Below are 25,686 nucleotides of genomic sequence, written 5' to 3' on the forward strand. Positions count from 1 at the left end.
CGTTAAAAATAGACTAATAAAACCGACTTCAGTTTTTTTTTTATCAGAATTAAAAAAAACCCAACTAAAATAGCGTTCATGAATATTGATATTTATTAATGAGTATTCATTAAAAAAAAATAAAGTACATCACTAAGAGACAGGTCCCAAAGAGACAATAATATCAATACATTGGCAATGGTACAGTGTATATCTATAGCTCTGTAATGCATAAAATGTATATATGTTTATGTAAACATCACAGTGGCATTTTTAAAATGAGCATAACAGATTTTGACTGAGTGGCCGGGGGGGGGGGTAAAATATCTTTAATGGTACATGTTTATGAGGGATTTTCATCTTTACAAAGAGACTGCTTCTCAATATAGGATGAAAACGAAAGTGATCTTCACATGATCACAAGTAATTTATAAATAGCTACAAGCATGATAGAACTTTCAAGTTAAAATAATCTTAAAAACCGAAATTTAAAAATAGATAGAGTAAAAATAGATTGTTTGATATACTGATGACATAAAACACATATATACATGTAGTTTGACAATATACAGTATCATTAAAAGCGGTTCCATATTGTTATTTTTTCTTTTCTTTTTTTGGTTTGTATCTATTCTATAGTCTCTCTTGTGTTATCAATATTGGGCATTTAAATATTTAAGAAATGAACTCAATGTCTACCCAAGTTATACTCGTATAACCTGGGTTGGGGCAATTTACGCTTTATAATCCGCGAAGCGGATTATAAAAAAGCGTAAATTGCTCCAACCCAGGTTATACGAGTATAACTTGGGTAGACATTGAGTTCATTCCTTATAATTTAATTTTCTGGAATTTGCTGTACAAATTGAGTCCGTTTTACTTTTAAAAATGATATAAATCTGTTCAAAATTCAAACGTAACGTCAAGTGAATTAGTACGTCGGTGCATTGTGACGTGTCTTGTGACGTGCAAACCAGGTTATACAAATTTAACTAAATTTTTCTATCCAATCAAATGCCGCGAACTACGACCATAATTAAATTATTTCAATTTATTCATTTTAACCTTGATGCAGGGAGACGGCAAAAATAGGCTGTGCCTGCTGCCTAATACCATTCAATATATTGTAAAATAAAATGTTGTTTAAATCAATATATCATTAAATATTTTGAAGTGTAGGCACAGCCAACATTTACCAGATGATTAATACATTTGGGAATCCCCATATCAAAAAAAAAGCAAAATACAAACACGTTTTTCATTCCCGTATCTATTTTGGAGATTTAATTCCGATTTTTTCTAACTTCGATGAGACCAAGGTAACAAATCTGAAAAAAAAAGAATTGTCACATGTACACTGTAAATTGTTGTTAGAGAACTTTTAAATAAATGATCTGTAATTATCAAAATTCGGAGGCCACGTATCGTAACCGGATTTTCTCTATATCTTATTAATTTGATATATTTACATTTTCCTGGGTCTTTGCCTGCGATAACACTACGTATCGATTTTGTACTATATAAATCATAAAGCCAAACTGAGGTGCCAGCGGGGTTTGCTTATTTATATTTAAATATCTAATCGTAAGATGGTTTAAAATTATATAAATATAAGTAATAAGGAATCATTTTTTGAATATTATGAGGTGATAATTTCGGTCGGGGCGTGATCAAATCTATCATTTAGCCCTTCGTGCTTTATTGGATTTGATCACGCCCCGACCAAAATTATCACCTCATAATTCTCAAAGAATGATTCCTTATTCCTTTTATCTGTTGGTGAATAAATATGTTAGCCAGGACGTTGCAAAGACGTGTTGATGAATTAAAAAAAAAAAGTTTGAATGGTTTTCTTAAATCATCACATTTTCTTTTTTTAGGATGCCGAGTAATGTTTAAATGTATTTGATATCAACGTAAGGCAAGTCACTTACGAATAGAAACAAGTTATGGTTGCAAACAAGAATTTTTGCTGCCAAGAATCTCAATCACTATTGGTTTTTCATTTTCTTTTTAAAAATTAACGTTTTTCTATAGCAACAAATGTCATGGTTTTTTTCTTCTAAAGTGTATATCTTAAATACAACAACATGTATAACACACCTATGAGTTTGTTGGTTCAAATATAAGTTCTATGGTATTTACATTAAAAATAAAAAAACAATTATGTTAAGAAAATAATACATGTCATTGGTTTTCATGGTAACGTTCAAAAGATTTTGATTTGTCCACTAATATTTTTCTATAATTTGAAAACTGCGCATATAGTTATTAAATATTCTTTAAGATAACTGCAATTTCTTTTTATTATTATTTTATACTGTTAAAATTAGCCATTTTGTTATCTTAGATAGACTTTATTATGCCAACGGTAGCCCTTAGAATCATATTTATGACATATCGCTACTTATTACATCAATATATATCATTTTATGCAGTATGCATGTAAAGTCTGACTAAACAAGCCCCAAAACTCTATTTACAATTTATATTTTTGTATAGAATTGATCTTCAACATCTGTGTGAATTGATTGCGTTTCAGTGCATACCTGTTGTGTGAACCGGTTTCATGACTAGAAATAGCTGGTCGCTTCCCAAAAATCTGTTGCAGAATGCTGTTCTCTAAATTGCCTGGACAGAAATCTTCAACCTCATAAGAGAACCGTTTTGGAGTCAGCTTCTCCTCTTTAATTTTCATGCACATGTTTTTCTTCACATCTTCATCGTCTCCATCTAAGATATAACTTATTTCATTCCTTCGATCCTCCAATTTACGTGTGTTCTCTTTTATTTCAAGTATCGTTCTGTTAATGGCATCTGTAGCATTATCATTCTCCTCTTCGAAAATGCGAATGGTTTCTTCTTTTATGTTGGTGAATTTTTCAATAATTTGGTCAAAATGTCCTTTGATTTCAGTTTTGGTAGCACCAACTTTTATATATAACAGTGTCTTTTTCATTTCTTCTTCTTCCTGCATTTTTTCAAGGAAAGGCACCCAATGGGTTATGATTTCTTCTCTTTCTTTTGTGAGACTTTTCTTGATTGTACAGGCACATTTTCCCTTTTTGGACTCCTGACACACGAACGGGTCTGATTTATACTTGGATAACAAAACGACGACATGATCTTGAGTTAACCTTTTTGCTTCATGCTCCGTTTTGCAGTTTTCGCAGAGGTGACCTGGACATGATTTGCAAAAATACTGCGCAGCTTCCGTTTCACAGTTGTCGCACTCAACAAAATGTTGACCGGAACTTGTCTCCGATTTCGGCTGAAATATGAAATACATATCAACTTTGATAATTTAAACAGTGTTAGATACAATCTAAAATTTAAAAAAAGCAGTACTAGCCAGTTCTCTTGCAAGCAAGAAAAAAAACCAATTTTGTCTGGTTTTTAGTATGTTGAAATGCTAAACACTGCATGCCGGGAACCAGATTTTTTCCAAGGGAGGGGATGGGGGCGAGGAACATCTGAGCTTCCCTGGAAGTTTCAAAGCATATTTTCGGTCATTTTACTTCTAGGTGTATTTAAGAAATGAGGATTTTCTAAGGGGGAGGGTGAGTGGGTGGGATATGCCTGCACTGGATCAAGGGTAGACACATCGTTATATTTTGTCATTGAATTATTCGCCTTCTTAGGAGGACAATTCAGATCTATTATTAACAAAAAGTATACCGAAAAACAAGTTGTCTCTGTATGTATTGTCAATATATATGAGAAATAATTTCATTTGATTTTTTTCTGAAAAAAGGGAAGAAAGAAATACCACTGTTTTGTTTTTAGAACCAATATAGTTTACAAAAACAATAAAATTGAATTTGCATGGTAAATTATAATAATTTAGCAAGCTATATCCCTCGATCGTTTATGAAATATTTAAACAATGTGTCGAGACAAGAACTCATTAAGATAACTACAGGATTACCAGATAAAGATTCAAAGTTTTATTTTTTGTTTATTAACTTACCCGGTGTGTCTTCAGGTATTTTCTAAAACTTGAATACATCTTTGACTGAATTACATGTATGGTCTTTCTGAAAGCCAAAGAAAATGAGAAATAAAAAAATCTAAAACATATCATGCGCGGATCCAGAAACATTCCCAAAGGTGTTGTCTGATGCATATATTTGGTGATTTTATATTTAAAGAAATTAAAATTTTGCAGGAAGAGGGGGGGGGGGGGAGGGGGGGGGGGTCTGGGCCCCTAGATCCACTCTAGCATATTCTTATGTTTCTACTCTAAAAATGTATGATATTTTAAAAAAAAATATAAACTTGTCCTTTTATCACGGTTTAATTAAAAGCAATGTTATCTAAAAATACTAGTTAACAAGCAATTTTCTAATGAAGCGCGCGATTATATCCTCTGGGCAGAAGGTGAACGCGGAATAATATATATTCTCAGGTAAACCAAGGAATAAGACGTTAAAAAAACCTCTATATATAATTCAACGTCAGACTGGGCCATGCGGCCTGTATAGGCAATGTTTGTACATGCAATATTAAATAACTCCAAAATAAGAAATGTACATTGCTCTGAATTTTATTCATATACATATCATAATATTCTTCTGAAAATTGGGTGGGTTTTTTTTATTTAGAATAAAATTTAAAGTGTCCACGATTACTTTGACAGCGTATTATAGTGTATACAAAACGAAATACTACTAAACCCCCCCCCCAAAAAAAAAGAAAGAAAAGAAATTAAAGATCTCAGTTATATTGTTCGTGAATGCATTGATCAGCAAATGTAACGTTGCTGCAATCACAATCACAAATGTACAATAAAATTTAGAACACTTAACATTCAAGACAGCTGTATATTTAATACAAATTAAAATGAATACTACCGAACAGACAGTAGTTATAACCGCATTAAAACGGCGTTGATTTTCAAGTTGATTTTGATACAAGCGTCTATGCAGACACTTTTTCAAAGGGGGATATCCAAACTTTAGTTTTATTCCGCGGGGGGGGGGGTGATATTGTTGTCAGATTTACTGTGTAAATCTTATTTTGCGGAGGGGGAGGGGAAGAATAGAAACTATATATGATCAACATCCGATGCGCGGATCTAGAAGGGAGGGATAGCATAAATTGGGTCTCAGTCAGATACAGATTTTGTAACGATCTATATGTACCGATGTTGATTTAAACTTTGATCAGTTTGGGATTGTCTCTCTCCACATGTTACATATGACATTTATCTGTACTCTATCATAGATAAAATAAATGTAGGATAGGGACTTTTTCATTATATTAATCATTATTAATGTCTTTAGCTACAGTGCTTTGATGAAATGAAAATTTAAAAAAAAATGTAAACAGTTCAAGGTGCCCAGTATAACGATGCCTGCCCCTCTTCCACCTTTGTTAGAAAATATTTCTTCTTAAATTACAAATAAAAATTTAATTACAATGGAGCCCCCCCCTCCCCTCCCTCCCCCATTTTTTGTCGGAGTACCACGGATTAGGATTTTCATGGTTTGCGGAACTTTATTCTTTAAATAACTAGTCTTGTCAAGAAGCGATGTTGTGTGCCTGGTAACACTTATTCCTACATGTATGTATCTACCTTAATATTTAAAGGATGCACGTGAGACTGGCATAGAGCAACAGATTCTACACATACATAATAATTCATATTTTTATTTTGATCATCTAATACTGAGGGTTTATGAAAACAATTTATCTGTAATCCTGAATTCAAACTTTTACCAATCATTAATTAGTGATTAGCAATATTAATTTAACTCAATACTAACGACGATCAACTTCAATGTCTGGTTGTACAAACCCATAGGGGAATCCCAACGAAGATATTTATAGATACCAGAAACGTTTGATGGTATGGCTAGTCTGAGGAAGCCTATGGTTCGCTTTTTAAAACATCTGTAGTGTTTCTAGATAAAGGGACAAATAAATTACTACAAAATTGAAGATTCTGTATATGAATGATGATATTTGAGGCTGGCGTACAATATTTTTTATAACAGAATTTGTAAATTGAAGACGAAAAAAGGATTTTTTTTTAATTTTCCAGCGATTAGCTGCAGCTACTTTCGCTTTTGATTCGAAGAATGAACCAGAAGCGTTGCAAATGTTATTTTTCAAAACTGAGCTTATCGCTTGATGATAAATTTAGCAATTGTTTTAGTCGGTTATAGTACGAATAATATTTTAAAGTACTCCTGCGTAAAGTTTTAAACAATAATGATGCTCAATTTACGTGGAATCCAGTGGCGTCGGAAGCAAATTATTATTAAAAGGGGGGGGGGGTGTTGGACTAATCAAACACCTTGACAAGAAAAAAAGATTTATTGAGCAGTATTAAGAGTACATATAAAATGAACCAAAAATATGAATGCATAATCAAATGGTGTAATTAAAAGATTTAAGTAATATAGATTAAGTAAAATTTTGATTTTAAAAGAAATGACCATTTTATGGTTCCGCATTAAAATAACTATGAAATCATTATCTTTATGTATTTAATCAAAACAATGCTGATTTATCAAAATAGTAACAGAGAAAAGATCATGAATTGTGACATAAAAAATTGATTTAATGAAAAAATATGAATTTCATTGCAGCCTACCTGATGGAAAAGAGAAACAAATTCCTTAAAAAACAAAATGATATAATCTTACTTTGATAGAACATTAACTAAATACATGCATGTGAAAAGTCGCCGTACACCCGTTTCATTTTGAATTATTCTCATTGACAAATCAAAGTGTTTGATTGACATGCTCGTGGGCAAATTTCACAGATTTTTTATTGCTCGATGAATTGACACTGATTACTAGAGATCGAAAAAATGTGATAAAGTCAATAAGACGAATTTCGATGTACCTGTGTAAACAATAGGGAGATTAAGCAAGGCCAACATTAGTAAATAGGTTGGCGAATTTACGTAAATAGAATAATCTTTGCGAGTGGGTAAAGTGTCAAATCTGATAGAGTGCAAAGAATTGCGTCTTCAAAGATCTGACCAAACGAAGAATTTGACAGTTTATTTAACAAATTAACTTATTGTCCGACCACTTGTCGTAACTAAATAATATCCTGAATAATAAAGATATTGTTAAAATACTATTATAATTTTCAAATACTTGTAAGTAAAACCATACTAACAAAATTTCCTCTCATTAGAAATAATATATATTAGGTCCGTATTACTTTTAACAATGAAAAATAAAACCATTAGATATAGTGAAATATATAAAACATTTTTTTAAAATCAAAATTGCAGATGTGAAATTTCAATAAGGTGTTAGACAATTAAAAGCAAACGATAATTTTATTTTGGCCTCATGAAGGTGTTTTGGAGAGAGAGAGAGAGAGAGAGAGAGAGAGAGAGAGAGAGAGAGAGAGAGAGAGAGAGAGAGAGAGAGAGAGGTATGATTAGCCGTGTGTTCATTCGAGAAATCATGAAAATGATTTTAAACCAAAATATTTCGAATTTTAGTTTTAAAAAGCTATAATTGTTCAAAGTCGGTACCTAAAGTTATAACTAACTATAGAAATCACCTCATAAGTGATTAATTAATTAATTCAATTAACGTTACCCGGTAAATAAACAATATAATTGAAATATTGGAACAGAAATTTGACAATAAATGAATAAAGGTTTTGGGAGTTGATTTTAATCAACTCTCCTATGCAGTTACTCGGGCAAACCGAAAGTGAAACAGTGTTTGGACCTAAGCACAAATCAACACACCGCTGACAACATATAGTTTTAATCGATAAATTCGATGTAATGATTTCTTAAGCGTTTATTTTTCAAAGAAACTTATTTACAGATACCTTTAAAAAGTTTTAAATGGTACGGATAATTTAGATATTTTTTGAAGTCGTAGTTTTTATGTATTCCTACGCCCGAGTTCAATATATTCTCGTTCAACCAGACGCTCGACTGCCTCTGTAAATCTCCGACAAGCATAGAGTCTCTCTTGCTTGTCGGAGATTAACGGATACAGCTGAGAGTCTGGTTGAACAAGACTAGATTTCAATTTTGCTTGGGTCCATACAATTTCTCATAACTATTTCGATTACTGATACGTAGTTTGATGGAATAATTCTTTTAATATTAAACAACATGATTCATATTGGGTTTTCACGAAATTCCTGTGGAAGAATTCATATTATAAAAAAATGTGCGTAATTCAAATACATACATGTATAAGACTACTTTCCATGCAAAATAACATATCGTTGATTTTAAAATAAATAATAATCGATAAAATCAACCCCCGTCAGTACTTCAGTACTTTGATTATCTTTGTTCCTCATGACGTTCGCACCTCAATCGTTGTTGCCAGACAACGGTGATAGCGACGAACGGGAGGTAACTCTGATATTCTTTTTGTTCATTTCACCAGAGCATGATCTGTCATGTCTCGGACACGCATACCAGACAGTTAGATATTGTGTAATTTTTTGTAAACAAGGTATGTTATCTATCTATAATTGCGTATTCACTTAATCAATAAATAAATTGCTAGCTATGGTGATTAGCCTTATAATGCTAAATACATCTTTAATTAAGCTACTTTCGTTTTGAAAATATAATAATCTTTGTAATCAACTCAATGCACTGTTTAATCAAGCAAAATTATATCAATTTAGTTTACATTGTATTTTAAACTAATGATTTAAAAAGTTAGGGAGCCGTTTTCTTAAGTGTATCATGATTTGTATTAACGTCCTGTATAAAAAATAAGATGAAAGAGGGGATTGTTTTAGACGAATTTTAAAAAGAAAGTAAAATATATTGTTCACTTTGATTATATGTAAAGTATGAAATGTTTTATCTTTATCATTGAGCAAACAATTATAAGGCTTTATTTTTTATATATATAGAACAACCATGGATCCTCATTGTATTGGCCAGGATGTGCCCCGATGTGACCTTTGTGAGTCCACCATAGTACACAGCTACTGTGACTTTTGTCATGTCAACCTATGCACGCCATGTATAGGCAAACACATTTTAGATGGATACGACAAGCATAAAATAGTCCCATTCCAGGAACGAAGATCAACCCTCATTTATCCGAAATGTGGAACACATCAACAAAAAATTTGTGACTTACAGTGCAAAGATTGCAACATTTTAGTATGCTCTTACTGTACTGCATCAAAACAGCACAAGGGACATAACTTTTTAGAAGTTACAGAAGTTTACAATGAAAAGAAAAAAAATATTAAGAAAGACACAAACGAGTTGGAGAATCATATTTCCCCTACGTATGAAGAAATTGCATTGGACTTGGAAAAACAGCTTGCCAACCTGGATGGAGGATATGAGAAACTAACATCAACAATATCTAAACAAGGAGAGCAGTGGCACAGAGAAATCGACATCATCATCAACAAAATGAAAACCGAAATCGGCGAGATAAAAGTAAAACATAAAGATATTTTAAAGAAACATTTGGATGAAATCAAACAGATACTGGCTCTCATAAAACAAACGTTTCTGGCTTTGAAAACAATTGAGAAGTCCACTGATATATGTACTACCGTAGAATACAGCTCAAGAATCAGAGAGTTCCGAAAACTCCCACCTAAGGGTCAGGTCTCCTTTCCAACATTCATTCCAAAACCAATAGACCGTGAGAAGCTGTATAGTTTGTTTGGACAGATCACCCCATTATCTATTTCTACAAAAGAAAATGTATTGTCACTAAACCAACCCAACACTACAGCAAGAGATCTACTGGATGAACCGGAAAATGTTGCTACAATACAGACTGGGTATGGAAACCTTTGGAGCGTTTCCTGTCTGAATGAAGACAATATATGGGTGAGTGGACTGGCTAAATATATGAAATGCTTTAACATTAAAGGTGTGTTACTTCAAACAATCAAACTAGCTTCAGAATATATCCCTTCTGATATAGCCATAGACAGTGATGGGAATGTTTTGTACACTTTGTGGAAAACAGGGACAGTTAGTATAGTAAAGAATGGACAGGCAGAAGTGTTGATCACAATGCAGGGTTGGGCAACATCAAACCTGTGTATCACTTCTACTGATGATCTACTGGTTACCGTATACAGTGTTAATGAAACTCAATCCAAAGTTGTCCGTTACTCGGGATCTAAAAAGATACAGACAATTCAGTATGACAGAGACGGTAAATCCTTGTACTCAGGGAATGCAAGTATGAAATACATTACTGAAAACAGAAATCATGACATATGTGTAGCTGATTTTGAGGCTGGTCCTATAGTGGTGGTGAATCATGACGGGAAACTCAAATGGAGATACACCGGTCGTCGGTCAGGTACCAAGAACAAACCATTTAAACCCGGGGGTATCACAACAGACAGTCAGAGTCGTATTCTGACAGCAGATTTCGACAACCATTGTATCCACATTCTGGATCAGAATGGACAGTTTCTTCGTTACATTGATAACTGTGATCTGCAGTATCCTCTTGGCTTATGTGTGGACAATAACGACAGTCTGTTTGTGTGTGAAAGTAACAAAGACAGAGTGAAGAAAATCAAATATTTAAGATAGACATCGTCTATTGCATAAATGTGATGTAAATAAAAAAGTGACCTTTTTCTGACAACAAGCATATCAAATTTTCTTTAGGGAATTTTCAATTAAATAAATTCTAAATTGTAGTTTATATAAGATATACATCATCCATTGCTAAAATATGATTTAAATAAAAAAGAGTCATTTTTCTGACAACAAGTATATCAAATTCCTTATTGGAAGTTTCTATTAAATATATTTTAAATTGTGTTTTGTATACTCTAATTAACTTATTTATACTATTCATTCACTTTTCATAAATAATGATGAGGTTAATTTTCATTGAACATACCGTGTACTAGGACATATCTCCCCCTTTCAATTTAGTCCTTTTTGTCTTCATTGTCAGTGGGCGAGTTTATACTGGGCGAATTTCAATGTTTCAGATTATCTCTCTTAAAACACAATTGTGTCTGGGCTAGTACAAGACGGAATGAAACTGTTTGCAAGTAAAGAAGAGCAAAAAAATGGGGTGAAAATAACATTGTCTATAGTATTTTATCAAACATGTTTTAGATCAAAAGTAATTATATGTTAAGTGTTAGCCACTGTTTGTTATTAATATACAACTATTGTACTATATCAACGCATTGTCTGTATCTAATATACATCTACTGTAGCATAAAAAAGGTTAAGTGTCAAGTGACAGGTGATTTTCTCAATATAGAGCTGCATGTTGATTTCAGATAAATAAGATTTGATCTTTAATTGCAATTTTAATAAATCAAATTTTCATAAAGCAATTAAAGACGATTGAAAGAAGCAACGGAAAAATTATTACAAAACAATGAACGCTTGTGACGTCCTGACGTGTTTTACGAGATTTGTCAAAATATTGTCTACATGTCTTACCCAAAATGTCATAAAATGCTCAAAAACAAAAAATCTTGGCTATCTTTGTATAATTGTGCTTAGAAAGAGTGGGTTAATCCGATTTGACAAAAAATTAGTTTGTGAAATGTTGACCTTAATGTTCTTTTTTCGTGACGGCAATCATTTCAAAACATGTAATAAGGAGCTGTGGAACATTTGATCAGGATTATTGTCCCCCTTAATCATTTTAGTCTCAAAAATATAAAGACATATTAATATCATCATAATAACCTGCTGGTGAGATCTAATCTATATTGTCGTACTTTCAGAATAAACATATTAAGTAAATTGAATAACCAAAACAGATTGCATGGTTAGTAAATATATTTAGGAAATAAACACAAAAACATAAAGAGACGCAAAAATGAACACTATAATTAATTTATTTACAAATTACAGCATACCATAATGAATAAAAGCAAATGATAAAGAAAAACCTGCATTTATCAACTGTTTCTAGCATTTAATTAAGCAATTCTGGCCAGAAAAATAATTTTGTTTATCAATTGCAAGATAAAATATAATGTATCCACAAATGGCACAAAATCTACTACTGTATATCGAATGAAAGTATATCCATAAAATGCACATATTTAGTCTTGACGGGAAATTTTAAAGTAAAAATGCAAAAATGTACAAACATAAAAATCATTGAACACTGAAATGTGAAAAAGAAATGTTTCTTTGAAAATCAAAACAACAACAATGAAAGTATATTTATGTTGTAATTATAAAAACAGGCCATAATGAGTAATACGAACTTTTATAATCACTAATTTTTGACGTATACTTCGTTACAAATGACATGTATGTAAAATGTCACTATAATGAACAATTTACTTATTTTATATCAAAACAATGAAAAGATTCAATACAATGGTTAATCTTACATATAATAATTATACGTGTCCCAAAATGTCTGCATGCGCAAATAAAAAGGGGTGGTTAGGAAATTTAAAATTTCTTAAATCTACAAGGTTAAATTTACTAAATATATGGATCGAAGCCCCCTCCCCCGGCAAACTTAAATATCCCTCCCCGACTCCCGGATTTTTTTCCCTGCTCCGCGCATGACATGTGGAAATTATTAGCATTTTTACGAAGAATAGTATCAAGGAATTGTGTATGTGTGTGTGTGTGTGGGAGGGTGGGGGGGGGGGGGTTAAATATTTTACAAGTATACCAAAAATAAAACTACAATGTGATAAGTTTAACACACTTAATCATAAATGTATAGTAATGTTGCTTGTCTTAAAAAATGATCATGAAGGGATTTTCTGTTTTTCAGAGTTCAAATTCAATAATACGTATAATTTCCATTTTATTTTCGACTACCTCTATATTAGTTGTCAATTTTTTTTCTTTTTACACCCATCGCTACACACGCCTTACGTAAAGGCGGGAGCACTATTCATGATTCACCGCATTCGGGTATTTTATTCACTCGAACATTGGACGAAAAGATTTGTAGATATGCTTTTAATAGAAAATATAACAGTACTGCACTTGAAAGGAATAATCAATGAAACCAGACTGACTCTGGCACACATATTTCACGAATCCTTAGTTCCCTAAGCTCTATTGATATATATTTATATTTACATACCAAATGCATTTAATCAATGACGCAAATAGCGAACTGTTGGAGTGCAAGTGGAATTTTCACATAGTTATTCGAAATAAAAAAAAATACACAAAACTTTGAATATATGATATTTAATTACATAGTTACTAAGATTATATAAAAATAAGAAATAAGGAATCATTCTTTGAATATTAAGTGGTGAAAAATATGATAGTAGTTGTTCAAATTTAATGTACATATAGCATGAACTTTTTTTATCTGATTACCCCCTTGATTAACTCTTTTTTAAAATAAAAGTAAATGTTATAAATATTTAAAATCAATCTATTTATTTATATGAACCCTTACTCCGTTTCAAAACGGTTTAAATACGATAGAGTTTCGAGTTTTATATAAAGTTAGAAATATTTATATCATCGATTTGTAAATATATCGTTGGAAGATTTTTTTGAAACTCAGCGCGGTAGAATTGTTGATGATTTTTTCGCACATATGTGTGTGTGAATGTACCAAAGGCAAAGTGAAGAAAATCAAATATTTAAGATGAACATCATCCATTGTTAAAATCTATCTATAAAAACCCTGTTACTATAAATATCGATGATCAGATATCTCTATTCTTTATTTTTTTTCCCTACACATACTCGCTAATTTGCACATCTATAAGGATCTCGTTCTAATAATATCGATGACAAGCGTCCCTTTTTATAAATAATTACATCATCAGCAGAAGACCGGCCTCTATTATGCTATTTATGCACCATGTTATGGTACATGTACATATATATGATAGAGTCGCGAGGAAGTACATGAAAAATGACCATAACAAACCGTCAACCATCTAAAAAAAACCATAAAACGAAATAAAAATTCGAAGCAGAGCAACACGGACCTTCAAAAATATATAGATAGAATCAGGTGTCTAGGTGGAGTGAGCATCCTCTGCTGACCGGTCACACCCGCATTATGCTCGTTGTTGTAATTGGGGGAAAAAACCGAAAAAGTCCGTAGACAATTAGATGATTAATTATGGTACAACAATAATATGAAAAACGTCAGTCAGCATGCGACCCAGTGGAAGATTGTATTTGCTGACAAAGTCGTTGTATCGACCATAGAACTTACGAAAATATGACTTCAAACGAGACTGTTGATAGTCCTGTTTTATCAACTTGTTTGTCCGTAGATTGCCTCGCCCTAGAAACTGTTCATACGAAGAGCATACGCTTGCGTATCGAGTTAACTGAGAGACAAAAACACCATATGCAGGTGATATTGCTACATAAGTAAGGAAAGAAAAATTGAAGTCATCGCGTTTATCATACAATTTTGTAAGGTTGCCATCAATGTCCATTTCCAGTAAAATATCCAAAAATGAAACAGATGACGCAGACTCTATGGTATCTTTTTTTTCACTGGGACATATCGAGTCGACGTAAGAATGGAAATCCCATTCGCGTTAAGAGTTGTGTATAAGGAACATGTGGACGATTATCACCATCAACACTCTGGGTTATAATATATCTATATTAAAGGAGGCTTGTTCCGCTGCTTTTGGGGAACCAACTTTTGTGGTTATTTTTTTCCAAATATTTTGTACCATACATTGATCTTATTTTTTTTTCAAATTTTGCTAATTTTCATTGTAACATTCAAAATTTTCCTGATAAGACTTTAAAATATTATTTTGCATTTTAAATCTTTACTGCCAGAAACCAGTTATTATTTAATGCAAAAAGGTTACCTATTCATTATTTGGTGATTTAGTTAAACATATTTATTTTGTATTGATTAAACATACAGTATTTTTAATAAAATAAGTTGTTTAGATACGATTAATTGCATTTGGTTCCATAATCTATTCATATAAATAATAGAAGAAGAAGAAGCTACCTATATCTAAGTTACAAATTTTACTATACAAATGTTATATCAAATCACCAAAACCCCCAATATGTGCTTTGATTTTAAGTTAAGTGTTTGTTTGTAACTATCAACAAGTACTCTATTAGCAAACATCTTTAATGCGAATACTTTTGAATATAGGATTAACCTTTCATAAAAGATATTTGTCTTAGGATTGAAGCAATGAATTTAAATTTATTTAATTAACTTCCCATGTTATTGAAAAAAAAGTAAAGCTTTATGACAAACAATGTCGTCTGTAATTAGTAAATTGAATTGCTTATTTATGTGTGTACATATATTTTTAAACTGATGTTCCTTTTTTCGCAAAGTTTAGTTGGAATTCTTACATTGGGTCTAAAAAGAATCCAATCATTAGTAACTGCTAAAATCAAATACTAGTAAAATGGACTGTGGCATAGTATGAAATGAACCTCATTTCATCTGTTTCAGGGTTACAGTCGGTAGGTTGCCAAAAACCTGTTGCAAGCAACACGTATCTAGGTTTCCAGGACAGAAAGGGTCAACTCGTATATATGTGAATCCTTTTAGACTTAGGCTCTCTTCGTTGATTTCATTACACATATTTTTGGGCAAATTCTCATCATCCTCTAGATAATCTTTCAGTTTCTTTACTCGACTGTCGAGTAGACACACTTTATTCTTCATTTCCTCAATGGTTTTGTCAATGGCAATTGATGCTTGTCCTTCTTCTTCTTCTAATTGTGCTATTGCTTTATTTTTCAAATCTGTAAATCTTTTAACTAGTTTGCCATACTGTTCTTCCATTTCATGTTTAACATGACTGACTTCATCAAATAAGGATTTCTTTTTCTTTTCCTCTTCTACTTGCGACTGTTTAAAGATAGGCAACCAATATTCCTCTATCTTTTCCATTTCTTCTTTAAGTTTACGTCTGATCTCGCACGTGCATTGGTCTTGTTTTATAATAGTACCCCTGAAGTATTCAGATAGCAAAATCACAGAATGACTCCTTGTTAATCTTTTGGATTCATGGGTCATTTTGCAGTCCTTGCACAGATGACCATATCATGTTTTACAGTGATAATCTGCTGCTCTTTTTTCACAGTTATCGCACTCAAAAGAATGTATGTCATCTTCATTTTCCATGTTTCTCCTTAAAAGAAATGAAATCGCATCTCATCAATACGAGTACTTTAAACTTTTAGAGTGTATGCTATTTGACGGATATAAGGTTTTTACTAAGTTAAGCGTTGTTTTCTTAAATCCATTTATCAATAAACTTATACATGTAATTAAGCATGCAATTTACACTGTACTGTTTTAGCAAAAGATTCAGTCCGTTAACATTATATAACAATATTTTTTTCTCGTTCTTACCCCTTTTAAATTGCATTGATTGATATGAGTGATGCGTATGTATACAATCTTCCTTTAGCATTTTTAGAAGGACATGACATGACTTCAAACCGGATCACGACCTGATATCATACTTACGCTGATAAACATTTTAATGATGAAAATATTTTTCAACATTCAAATGAATTCTGTTCATTTTCAGATTTTTCTTTATATCAAAGGTTATACTCATCGAATAAGAAAATAAACAAATAAAATTTGTTAATAGAAGTTAAATCGCTGTGGAATATTTATGTCAGCATGATTTGGCTGTTCCAATTGCTCTTCCATTAATTGCCCATCAATTGTAGAATAAGGCAGAGATTTTGGAAAAAATCATTGTTGCCGAAAGGGAAAAGGGTTTTTTTTTTTTTTAAACGTGAATATAAGCATTCGATTATTATTGTTTGAAAAATGTGGTCTCGTAACTGCAACGGGGTGTGCATACACATATTTATAATGCGCAAGTGCTTTATTAGTTTGTATGCACAAACCGCTGCATGGTGTATCGATCAAAACCATGATGAATTGATTGGCCAGCCAAAGATCTAGATGTGTTTATCTAAGATCTACCCTTCAAATTTCTCTTTAAATTCTATTGATTTCTATTTGAGCATATTTCAACACCAGTATTTATTATAACAATTTATGGCTAGAATCAAATAAGTAATTTTAAATAAGTTTTTATACCCAAATGTTTGCTATACATATTAAACAAAGCACTGAATGGTGTTATTTACCACTGCAAACCAAAGCAAAGATACATTTTTAATGTAGACATACATTGCATTTTTCATAGGAATCAATTTATATTAACCCTATGTATAGGGTTCATATTCATAAGAATAGAAAATGGGGTTTCATATATCGATAAATGTTAATAAAAAAAACTGTTGCATATTCAAGTCTGTTTAAAAGACTATTATTATGAAGCTATTGGTTTAATTTTGAGTTTAAGAATATTAAAACGAAATGTTCTTAAAAATGATATAGGTGTCATCGCATACTGCATAATACGTGTATTTATTTTTTTTTTAATCTTAAATGAAGTTCTTTAACCCAAGACATATGATGACGTAAGTAAAGTTTAAGAATAGTAATTACAAACAAAAATTAGTTCTATAATTATTTCATAAATTTGTTAATACGTTTATTTACGTATTAACAAATATGAGTAATGTAATTAATCTTTAGACTTGTTATTAAGTTTGATCATAATAACATGTGTCATTAACAAGTTTTATTAAACTATGAGGACGTATACATGTGTATCGCGTCATATATTTTCAACTTTCGTTTGCAATTCAAAAAAAGATGTGTATTCAAAATACTTATCAGAATATATCGTCTTTTCTTGCATTATATTTCTATAACTTTATGATTGCTGAAAAAAAATTAAATAAAACCTAAAACTTACTGAGTACTTTGCTGGACACTTTTACACACTATTTTATAACTTCTCCAAAAGACGCAGACAATGGATGTTCTGTAGACGTCTGTAGATCTCAACAACCAAATATTTCTTTTGGTTCTACTGCTCCTTAAACGAAAGTAGAACTGGTTAAAGCAGTTTGGTTGATATATTTATAGTTTGATATTGCATAAAGAAATTAATGGGAAGCATATGCGTGTACAGCTATTAAACTGTTATGTTTAATATTTTGAATACAATTTTATACGTGAACGTGTAATTTACTTTAAAATGGGTTTGCTAAATTTATGTGCTATTTGTCTTGAAAATCATATAATTATTATTATGATAATACATATAGCATAGTCTTTGTACATCCATTAGTTATCACAATCTGACCCTATATGATTTTTTTTTTAAATCAAAATTCTCAAGTCACAATTTCTTAACATCTTACCCTCTCTCAACTCTATTCTTCTTGGACGGAAAAAAATCAAAAATTAAAATCGGTATTTGTGCCGAAAAGGGTATTACAAAATATATCATTGTCCATAGTTTATAAAACTAATTTCAACTTTTTAGATGACAAAGTGGGGTTTTGCATATTGTATAAGTTTAACTGTTTGTCATATCATAGACATACTAAATAAATACAGGCTTATTGGTGGTTATTTTTTTCTGTTGTAAGTATATGTTAATTAGTAGTTAATTAATCCAAACAGCAATTATGATATACACGTGTTTAAATAGCTTATTTATCAATGTAATTAATTGTGAAATTAGACATTCTTCTATTGTTCAATGATTATACACTACGAACAGGAAACTTTAAGTTGACTGTAGGAATTTGATTGAATTTGATTGATTAGACTTTACAACAACAAAACATTAAACGAACTTACAAATTACAGTCACTATCAATATTTGGGTGATCTAAGAACTGCTGTTGTTGAAATCTATAGAATCGTAGCTATTTATTGTGTATCGTTACTGATATTGATAACCATATGTTTGCACGCAAAAAATGATGCAAATTACTGAATGACGAAAAACTGCTTTGATAAATATTTCTGGTTTTCGTTATTCAGTAGTTTCCACCATTTTTCTTATTTGTAAACATATGGATTATTAATATTAATAATGGCGCATAATAAGAAAAAATACATGTAAACATTTTATCAATTACATGGCAACATAAAAAAGAAATTGTATGTTATATTTCTTGCATACCGAGCAATTCCACAAGTTGTAAGTACCATGGAATTGTAAAGGAATATGCGAATGCCGAATTAAATTACCCCGGCCCATCTCCAAGGAATATGATTTACACAATTTAAATTAACAGCATTTAAGGATGTTTCCCCACATGTGACAGCTTTTTGGCTAAATGCTTCTTTGAGAAAAAGTTTTAAAAGACCAAACATCTTAAAGTGATAGTGGTCCTTCAAACAAACTTGAGTTAATTCCTCTCACCCAGTGTTATAATGTACTAAGTTATGTTGAAATTGGGGCAGGGGTTTTTGAAATAAGAATAAACGTGTTAAAAATTTACGACGACGCCAGCGCCAGACAACAGGCTAATTTGGGCTAAAAATAAAATTAAAATCCGAGATTTAAAAATAGGTATTCTAATTATAGGTAGTTTGACAACAATTTTTCATTAAATCTTTTCAGTGTTTAACGACATATTGCTTTGTTCAAGCATAGATAACTTTCCTATCAAGTTGATTTATTGATACCTGAACAGATCAATATTACAAAAAACATTAACGAAATGCATGATTATTAAATTGTATTAAGGAAGGAGTCTTTTCTGGTTTTTGACTTGTCAAACGTAAATTTGATTAATTGTTGAGTAAATCAAGATAAAAGGAAATTAAAATAGTATATTTTTCTTTCTTTTTTACTATCATACAAATTGGCATAGAAAAAGTAATCAATGTTTAGAATCTAACAAGGACTATATTTTTGGCGTAATATTGGCGTAGGAAAATATCACATGTTTCGCAATTCAGAATTGCTGCAGATTAATGAGTCTGTTTTATTTTTTTGGATTTTTTTTACTAATGTGAACTAATGATATTATACTTTGGTTTCAGAATATGTTTTTAAAATATGATTTGCCTATCAATTTACATTTTTACGAGCTTTTTAAAGCGCCCATTCTATACATTGATTTTTGTGAAAAAATCACTTTTCTCTCCTATTTAACGGTCAATATATATGCTTTTCTGTCAATTCGTATCTTTATATAAAGTCTTCATAATACATAAAAATCAGAAATATTTTATTATTGGAAGCATAAAAAAATAATCAAAATTTATTCAAAATTTAAGAAAATTAGAGAAAATGCGGGATGAGCAATATCAATTTTAGTATAAATATTTATTCCAATTTAGTAGTATAAGCTGATAGACATTTTGATATTCTATCATTTCATTGAAGAATAGAATCTTCAAATCTTAAACAAATGTCGACAGAATTACAAAGAGCTGCACTTATTTTTATCATCCTTTACGTTGAGGAAAAAGGTAGTGACCTTGACCTGACCTTTATGTGAAAACAAAAAGGTCAAATTTGATTAAATTGATAGAATCATTTAGTAATATGATCCGGTTGACTGTGTCAAAATTTCATGAATTCCTTATTATAAGAAGAATGTTTGATAACGAGAAGACTCCTTCCTTAATGGGAGTTTAGAGCAACGGAACTTTCTATTAAAAGACACATTATTATACCAAAAGAGAAAGTAATCTTGTTTTTAATATATAAACAAAAAAGGATAAAGTTCCGCATATTACACATAAAACCAGCATTGGGCATTGTTTTACAGGATGGGAATATTAAGAAAAACATGTAAAATTCAGTTTAGAAACACATTGCATAAATATATTTTTACATTGCACTGTGTTTGTAAATTTAGTTATATACTGTTATTGTGCAATAATAAAAATGCATTAAACGTGAATATCATATTGCCTTAATATTTACAGTCTATAAATATTACACGGATAATTGGATTTGTAATGATCATGATTACAATAATTTGCAAATCTAATGACCATTTTGTTGTTTTAAGGTCAAGATCTAGTAAAGGATTCCAGGGACTCTTTTTGGGGATAGAACCATTATGACATCATAATTTACGGCTTTAAAGGAATTATGTAGAAAATCGAACGATTTCTTGACATTCTATGTTAAATTATGGGAAAATTAATCCCGATACCTATATTCAATTTAACATCATTTTAAAGAGGAGTTGAAGAGCTTGTTTAATTCTGTTTTTGGGGAGACTGTAGGCATTCAAGATTTATTTCATTAGTCAAATATGGACAAAACTCCGAAATTTGTTCTTTATTTCCTGCATATTTCATTGAAACTGACGGTTTAAAACATGATATTGTTTTTACCAAAAATTGTATCCCCGGTACACCCTATCAAACAAAGCTATTGTCATGAAGCATCATTGAAAGAATTTACATCTTAAATTTTATGAACCTGTAGGCACCTTTCGTTTACTAGATCTTGACCTTAACACTTGAATAATCAGACTCAATTTAAATTTTCGTTCTTTAAGTACGTGTACGATTGAGTTCAATATCGTAAAACATTTTTTTTAAAACATGCACCACTGACCTAATGATGTTTGTTTCTTGAGACATTGTAAACATATCAATATATGACAAACAATTATAGTGCATTTGACAACGAATGGTCCACTTGATCCTGAATATTTAATCCGTTTTTTTTATCCTTTTGAAGACACAGATATGCATGTCTGCAAATACTAACTTTATTTCTTTATTGTGGCGATTTTATTTCGATTTTTTCTAACTTCGAAAACATCCAGTTAACAAACCTGAAAAAGAAAATATTAATTTTACGTGTATATTGTGACATTCAACATTTGTTTGAACTGAATTCTTGTTACCGTTATTAAGTTTCTTAGAATCGTTAGACCATATTGCACATACCTATTATGCTGAACAGGTTCATGAATAGCTGGTGGCTTTCCGAAAATCTGCTGCACAATGCTGTTCTCCAAACTACCTGGACAGAAATCTTCAACCTCATAAGACATTCGGTTAGGAGTCAGCTTCTCTTCTTTAATTTTCATGCACATGCTATTCTGCAAATCTTCGTCCTCTCTCGCTAAGATGTTTCTGATTTCATCCTTTCGATCTTCAAATTTACGCGTGTTCTCTTTGATTTCAAGTATCGTTTTGTCAATAGCATTTGTAGCATTTTGTTTTTCCTCTTCGAAATTGCGAATGGTCTCCTCTTTTAGATTGGTAATTTTTACAATTATTTGGTCAAAATGCTCTTCAATTTCAGTTTTGACATCACTAACTTTATCAGATAACAATGTCTTTTTAAATTCTTCTTCTTCTTGCATTTTCTCAAGGAAAGGCACCCAATGGGATTCTATTTTTTCTCTTTCATTTTTTAGGTTTTCCTTGACTTCACAAGGACATTTTCCCTTCTTGGAATTTTGGCAGACAAACGGGTCAGACTTATACTTAGATAATAAAACGACGACATGATCTTGAGTTAATCTTTTTGCTTCATGCTCTGTTTTGCAGTTTTCGCAGAGGTGACCTGGACATGATTTGCAAAAATACTGCGCAGCTTCCGTTTCGCAGTTGTCGCACTCAACAACATGTTGACCGGAACTTGTCTCCGATTTCGGCTGAAATATGAAATACATATCAACTTTAATAATTAAAACAGTGTTAGATATAATCTAAAATTTAAAAAAAAGCAGCACTAGCCAGTTCTCTTGCAAGCAAGGTCTTGTTATGTTGAAATGATAAACACAGCATGCCGGGAACCAGATTTTTTTCCAGGGGAGGGGAGGGGCGTGGAATATTTCAGCTTCCCTGGGATGTTCAAGGCATATTTTCGGTCAGTTTACAATGTAAATTTAAGAAATAAGGATTTTCCGGGGGTGGGGATAAACATGCGATGGATCAAGGGTAGACACATCGTTATGTGTTTCCATATAGTATATATAAAAAAGTATACCGAAAACAAGGTATTTCTGTATTTAATGGCATTATATATGAGAAATAATTTCATCTGATTCTTTTCTGAAAAAAGAAAGAATGATATACCACTGTCATGTTTTAAGAACCAATTTAGGATTTTACAAGTTGCTGTCCTTTAAAAAAGGACTACAATACGTGGACCATTTGCATGTGTTTCCAACGAAACGTGAAAGCCTTAAGATTATCAGAGATTTCACCGACTCTAGCCCTCTGCTTTTAACCATTTAATTTGTACGTTGTATTACGTATACATGTATGTATAGCCCTGACTTTTTATCTCAGAATTTAAAGGGTTCATACTTCTAAAATAATTATGATCTATCTATTAATGAAGTTTGCGTGTATAGTATGAGGCATTCGGTGAATTCTACTATTTGTGCGCACATTACGATTCGCACTACTTTGTTAACTGTGCAGTGACAGCTTTGTGTAAATTAAAAATGTCATAATTTGATGCATTTGTCTTGAGATCTAAATGTTTAAATAGTAACATATTTATTTAATCATACTTAAATGCTTACAAAACTTTAATCGGGAAGTTCTCTAGTCTCGCCTACTATAAAAGTAAAGTTAAGTTACATGTGTATTCGGAAAACAACAAAACATTGCAAATTATGCTATTTAATGCATGTTGTAAATTCGGCATAACATTAACTTATTTCATAATACTGATAGTTCATATCACATGCCAATCATTTCTTTAAAAGGAATACTTTGTTTCTGTACTGTTTACCGACAACTTTACAATTTCAACGCCTGTGCATATGGCACGGAATCCCGGTCCCGATTCAGATAAACGTGTGCTAGCCTGGTTCCCTGAGCTACCCATTACGCACAGGAACCAGGCTAGCTCATGCGCAGGTTGAATTTTCCCTATAGCATCCGGTTTATCCTCGCTTATATATTTTCTGCGGGGACCTCAGGGTCCACGCAATAAACACAATGAAATTGAATTTGCATGAAATATGATAATTTAGCAAGCTTTATCCCTCGATCGTTTAAGTAACATTAAAACAATGTGTCGATACAGGAACTCATTAAGATAAATACAGGAATTCCAGATAAAGACTCAAAGTTTTATTTTGTGTTTAATAACTTACCCGGTGTGTCTTCAAATATTTTCTAACACTTGAATACATCTTTGAGTGAATTATTATGAATGGTCTTTCTGAAAGTCAAAAGAAAATGAAGATTAAAAAATCTAAAACATATCATGCGCGGATCCAGAAACATTCCCAAAGGGGTGGTCTGATGCATATATTTGGTTTTTCTATAATGTAAATTTAGAGAAATTTGAATTTTGCAGGAGGGGGAGGGGGTCTGGGCCTTTGGATCCACTCTTGCATATTCTTATGGTTCTACCCGAAAAAAATATATGCTCTTTTGAAATTAAAAACATGACCTTTTGACATTGTTTATAAAAAGGGAAGTTATCCAAAAATACACAAACAATTTTCTAATGAAGCGCGCGATTATTTCCTCTCGGCAGAAGGTGAACGCGGTATAATATATATTCTCAGGTAAACCAAGGAATAAGACGTTATAAAAACGTCTATATAATTCAACGTCAGACTGGACTGTGCGGCCTGTATAGGCAATGTTTATACAAGAAATAATAACTCCAAAATAAGAAATGTACATTGCTCTGAATGTTATTCATATACTTCTGAAAATTGGGTGTTTTTCAAATTTAGAATAAACTTTAAAGTGTCCACTATTACTTTAACAACGTATTATAGTGTATACAAAACGAAATACTAATAACCCCTCCTCCCCCGAAACGAAATTAAAGATCTCAGTTATATTGCACATGAATGCATTGATCAGCAAATGTAACTTTGCTGCAATCACAATCACAAATTTACAATACATTTCAGAACACTTAATATTTAAGACAGTTGTACATTAAAATGAATACTACCGAACAGACAGTAGTTATCGCATTACAAAGGCGTTGGTTTTCAAGTTGATTTTGATACATTCACCTATGCAGACACTTTTTCAAAGGGGCAGATCCAAATTTTAATTTTATTCCGGGGGGGTGGGGGGGGGGGCTATTGTTGTCAGATTTTCTGTGTAAATCTTATTTTCCGGAGTGGGGGGGGGGGGGGGGTAGGAACTATATATGATCAACATCCGATGCACGGATTCAGAAGGAAGGGATAGCAAATACAGATAAGATTAAGTATTTTTGTAACGATGTTGATTTAAACTTTGATCAGTTCGGGATTGCCTCTCTCCACATGTTACATAGAACATTTATCTGCACTCTATATTATAGGTAAAATAAATGTGGGATAGGGACTGTTTCATTATCTTAATTATTATTAATGTCTTTAGCTACAGTGTTTTGATGAAATGAAAATTTAAAATAATGTAAACAGTTCAAGGTGCCCAGTGTAACGATGCATGTCCCTATCGCACCCTTGTTAGAAAATATTTTTTCTTAATTTACAAATAAAAATTAAATTACAATATGGAGCCCCCCCCCCCCACTCCATTTTTTGCCAAGAAGCGGTGAACATTGTGTGCCTGTTATCACTTATTCCTAAAGAATGCACGTGAGACTGACAAAGAGCAACATATTCTACACATATAATATTTCATATCTTTTTTTTGATCATCTTATACTGAGGGTTTAAAAAACAATTTATCTGTAATTTATCTGTAATCCTGAATTCAAACTTTTACAAATCAGTAATTAGTGGTTAGCAATATTAAATTAAACTCAATACTTACGACGATCAACTTCAATGGCTGGTTGTACAAACCCAAGGGATAATCCCGACGAAGATATTTATAGATACCAGAAACGTTTGATGGTATGGCTAGTCTGAGGAAGCCCATGGTACGCTTTAACATCTGTAGTGGTTTTATGTAAAGGGACAAATTTATTACTATAAAAATGAATATTGTGTATATGAATGATGATATTTGAAGC

The 25,686-nt window shown here is 31.6% G+C and overlaps 2 protein-coding genes and 1 long non-coding RNA gene across 4 annotated transcripts in view; 2 read left to right on the forward strand and 1 right to left on the reverse strand.

The window, feature by feature from the left end:
* LOC105336714 (uncharacterized) overlaps positions 1-25,686 on the forward strand; it is a 408,324-nt gene that overhangs the window by 173,102 nt on the left and 209,536 nt on the right. The gene's annotated exons all lie outside the window — the stretch shown is intronic.
* LOC117686811 (uncharacterized) lies at positions 728-25,541 on the reverse strand. Of its 2 annotated transcripts, none has more exons than XM_066065481.1 (4): positions 25,485-25,541; positions 3,950-4,016; positions 2,529-3,250; positions 728-1,307 (listed from the first exon to the last, which is right to left on the reverse strand). In XM_066065481.1, exons 2-4 carry the CDS (start codon positions 3,986-3,988, stop codon positions 1,250-1,252), a joined length of 819 nt encoding a protein of 272 aa, XP_065921553.1. In that variant the 5' UTR covers positions 3,989-4,016; positions 25,485-25,541; the 3' UTR covers positions 728-1,249. The 2 variants fall into 2 exon arrangements, with proteins under 2 accessions (XP_065921553.1, XP_065921547.1); XM_066065475.1 differs by lacking the exon at positions 25,485-25,541 and adding an exon at positions 5,748-5,841.
* LOC117686812 (E3 ubiquitin-protein ligase TRIM71-like) lies at positions 8,315-11,740 on the forward strand. The gene is made up of 2 exons (XM_034462589.2): positions 8,315-8,438; positions 8,851-11,740. Exon 2 carries the CDS (start codon positions 8,858-8,860, stop codon positions 10,517-10,519), a length of 1,662 nt encoding a protein of 553 aa, XP_034318480.2. The 5' UTR covers positions 8,315-8,438; positions 8,851-8,857; the 3' UTR covers positions 10,520-11,740.

The sequence above is a fragment of the Magallana gigas genome, chromosome 1 (assembly GCF_963853765.1).
Source record: "Magallana gigas chromosome 1, xbMagGiga1.1, whole genome shotgun sequence".
Classification (NCBI taxonomy): domain Eukaryota; kingdom Metazoa; phylum Mollusca; class Bivalvia; order Ostreida; family Ostreidae; genus Magallana; species Magallana gigas.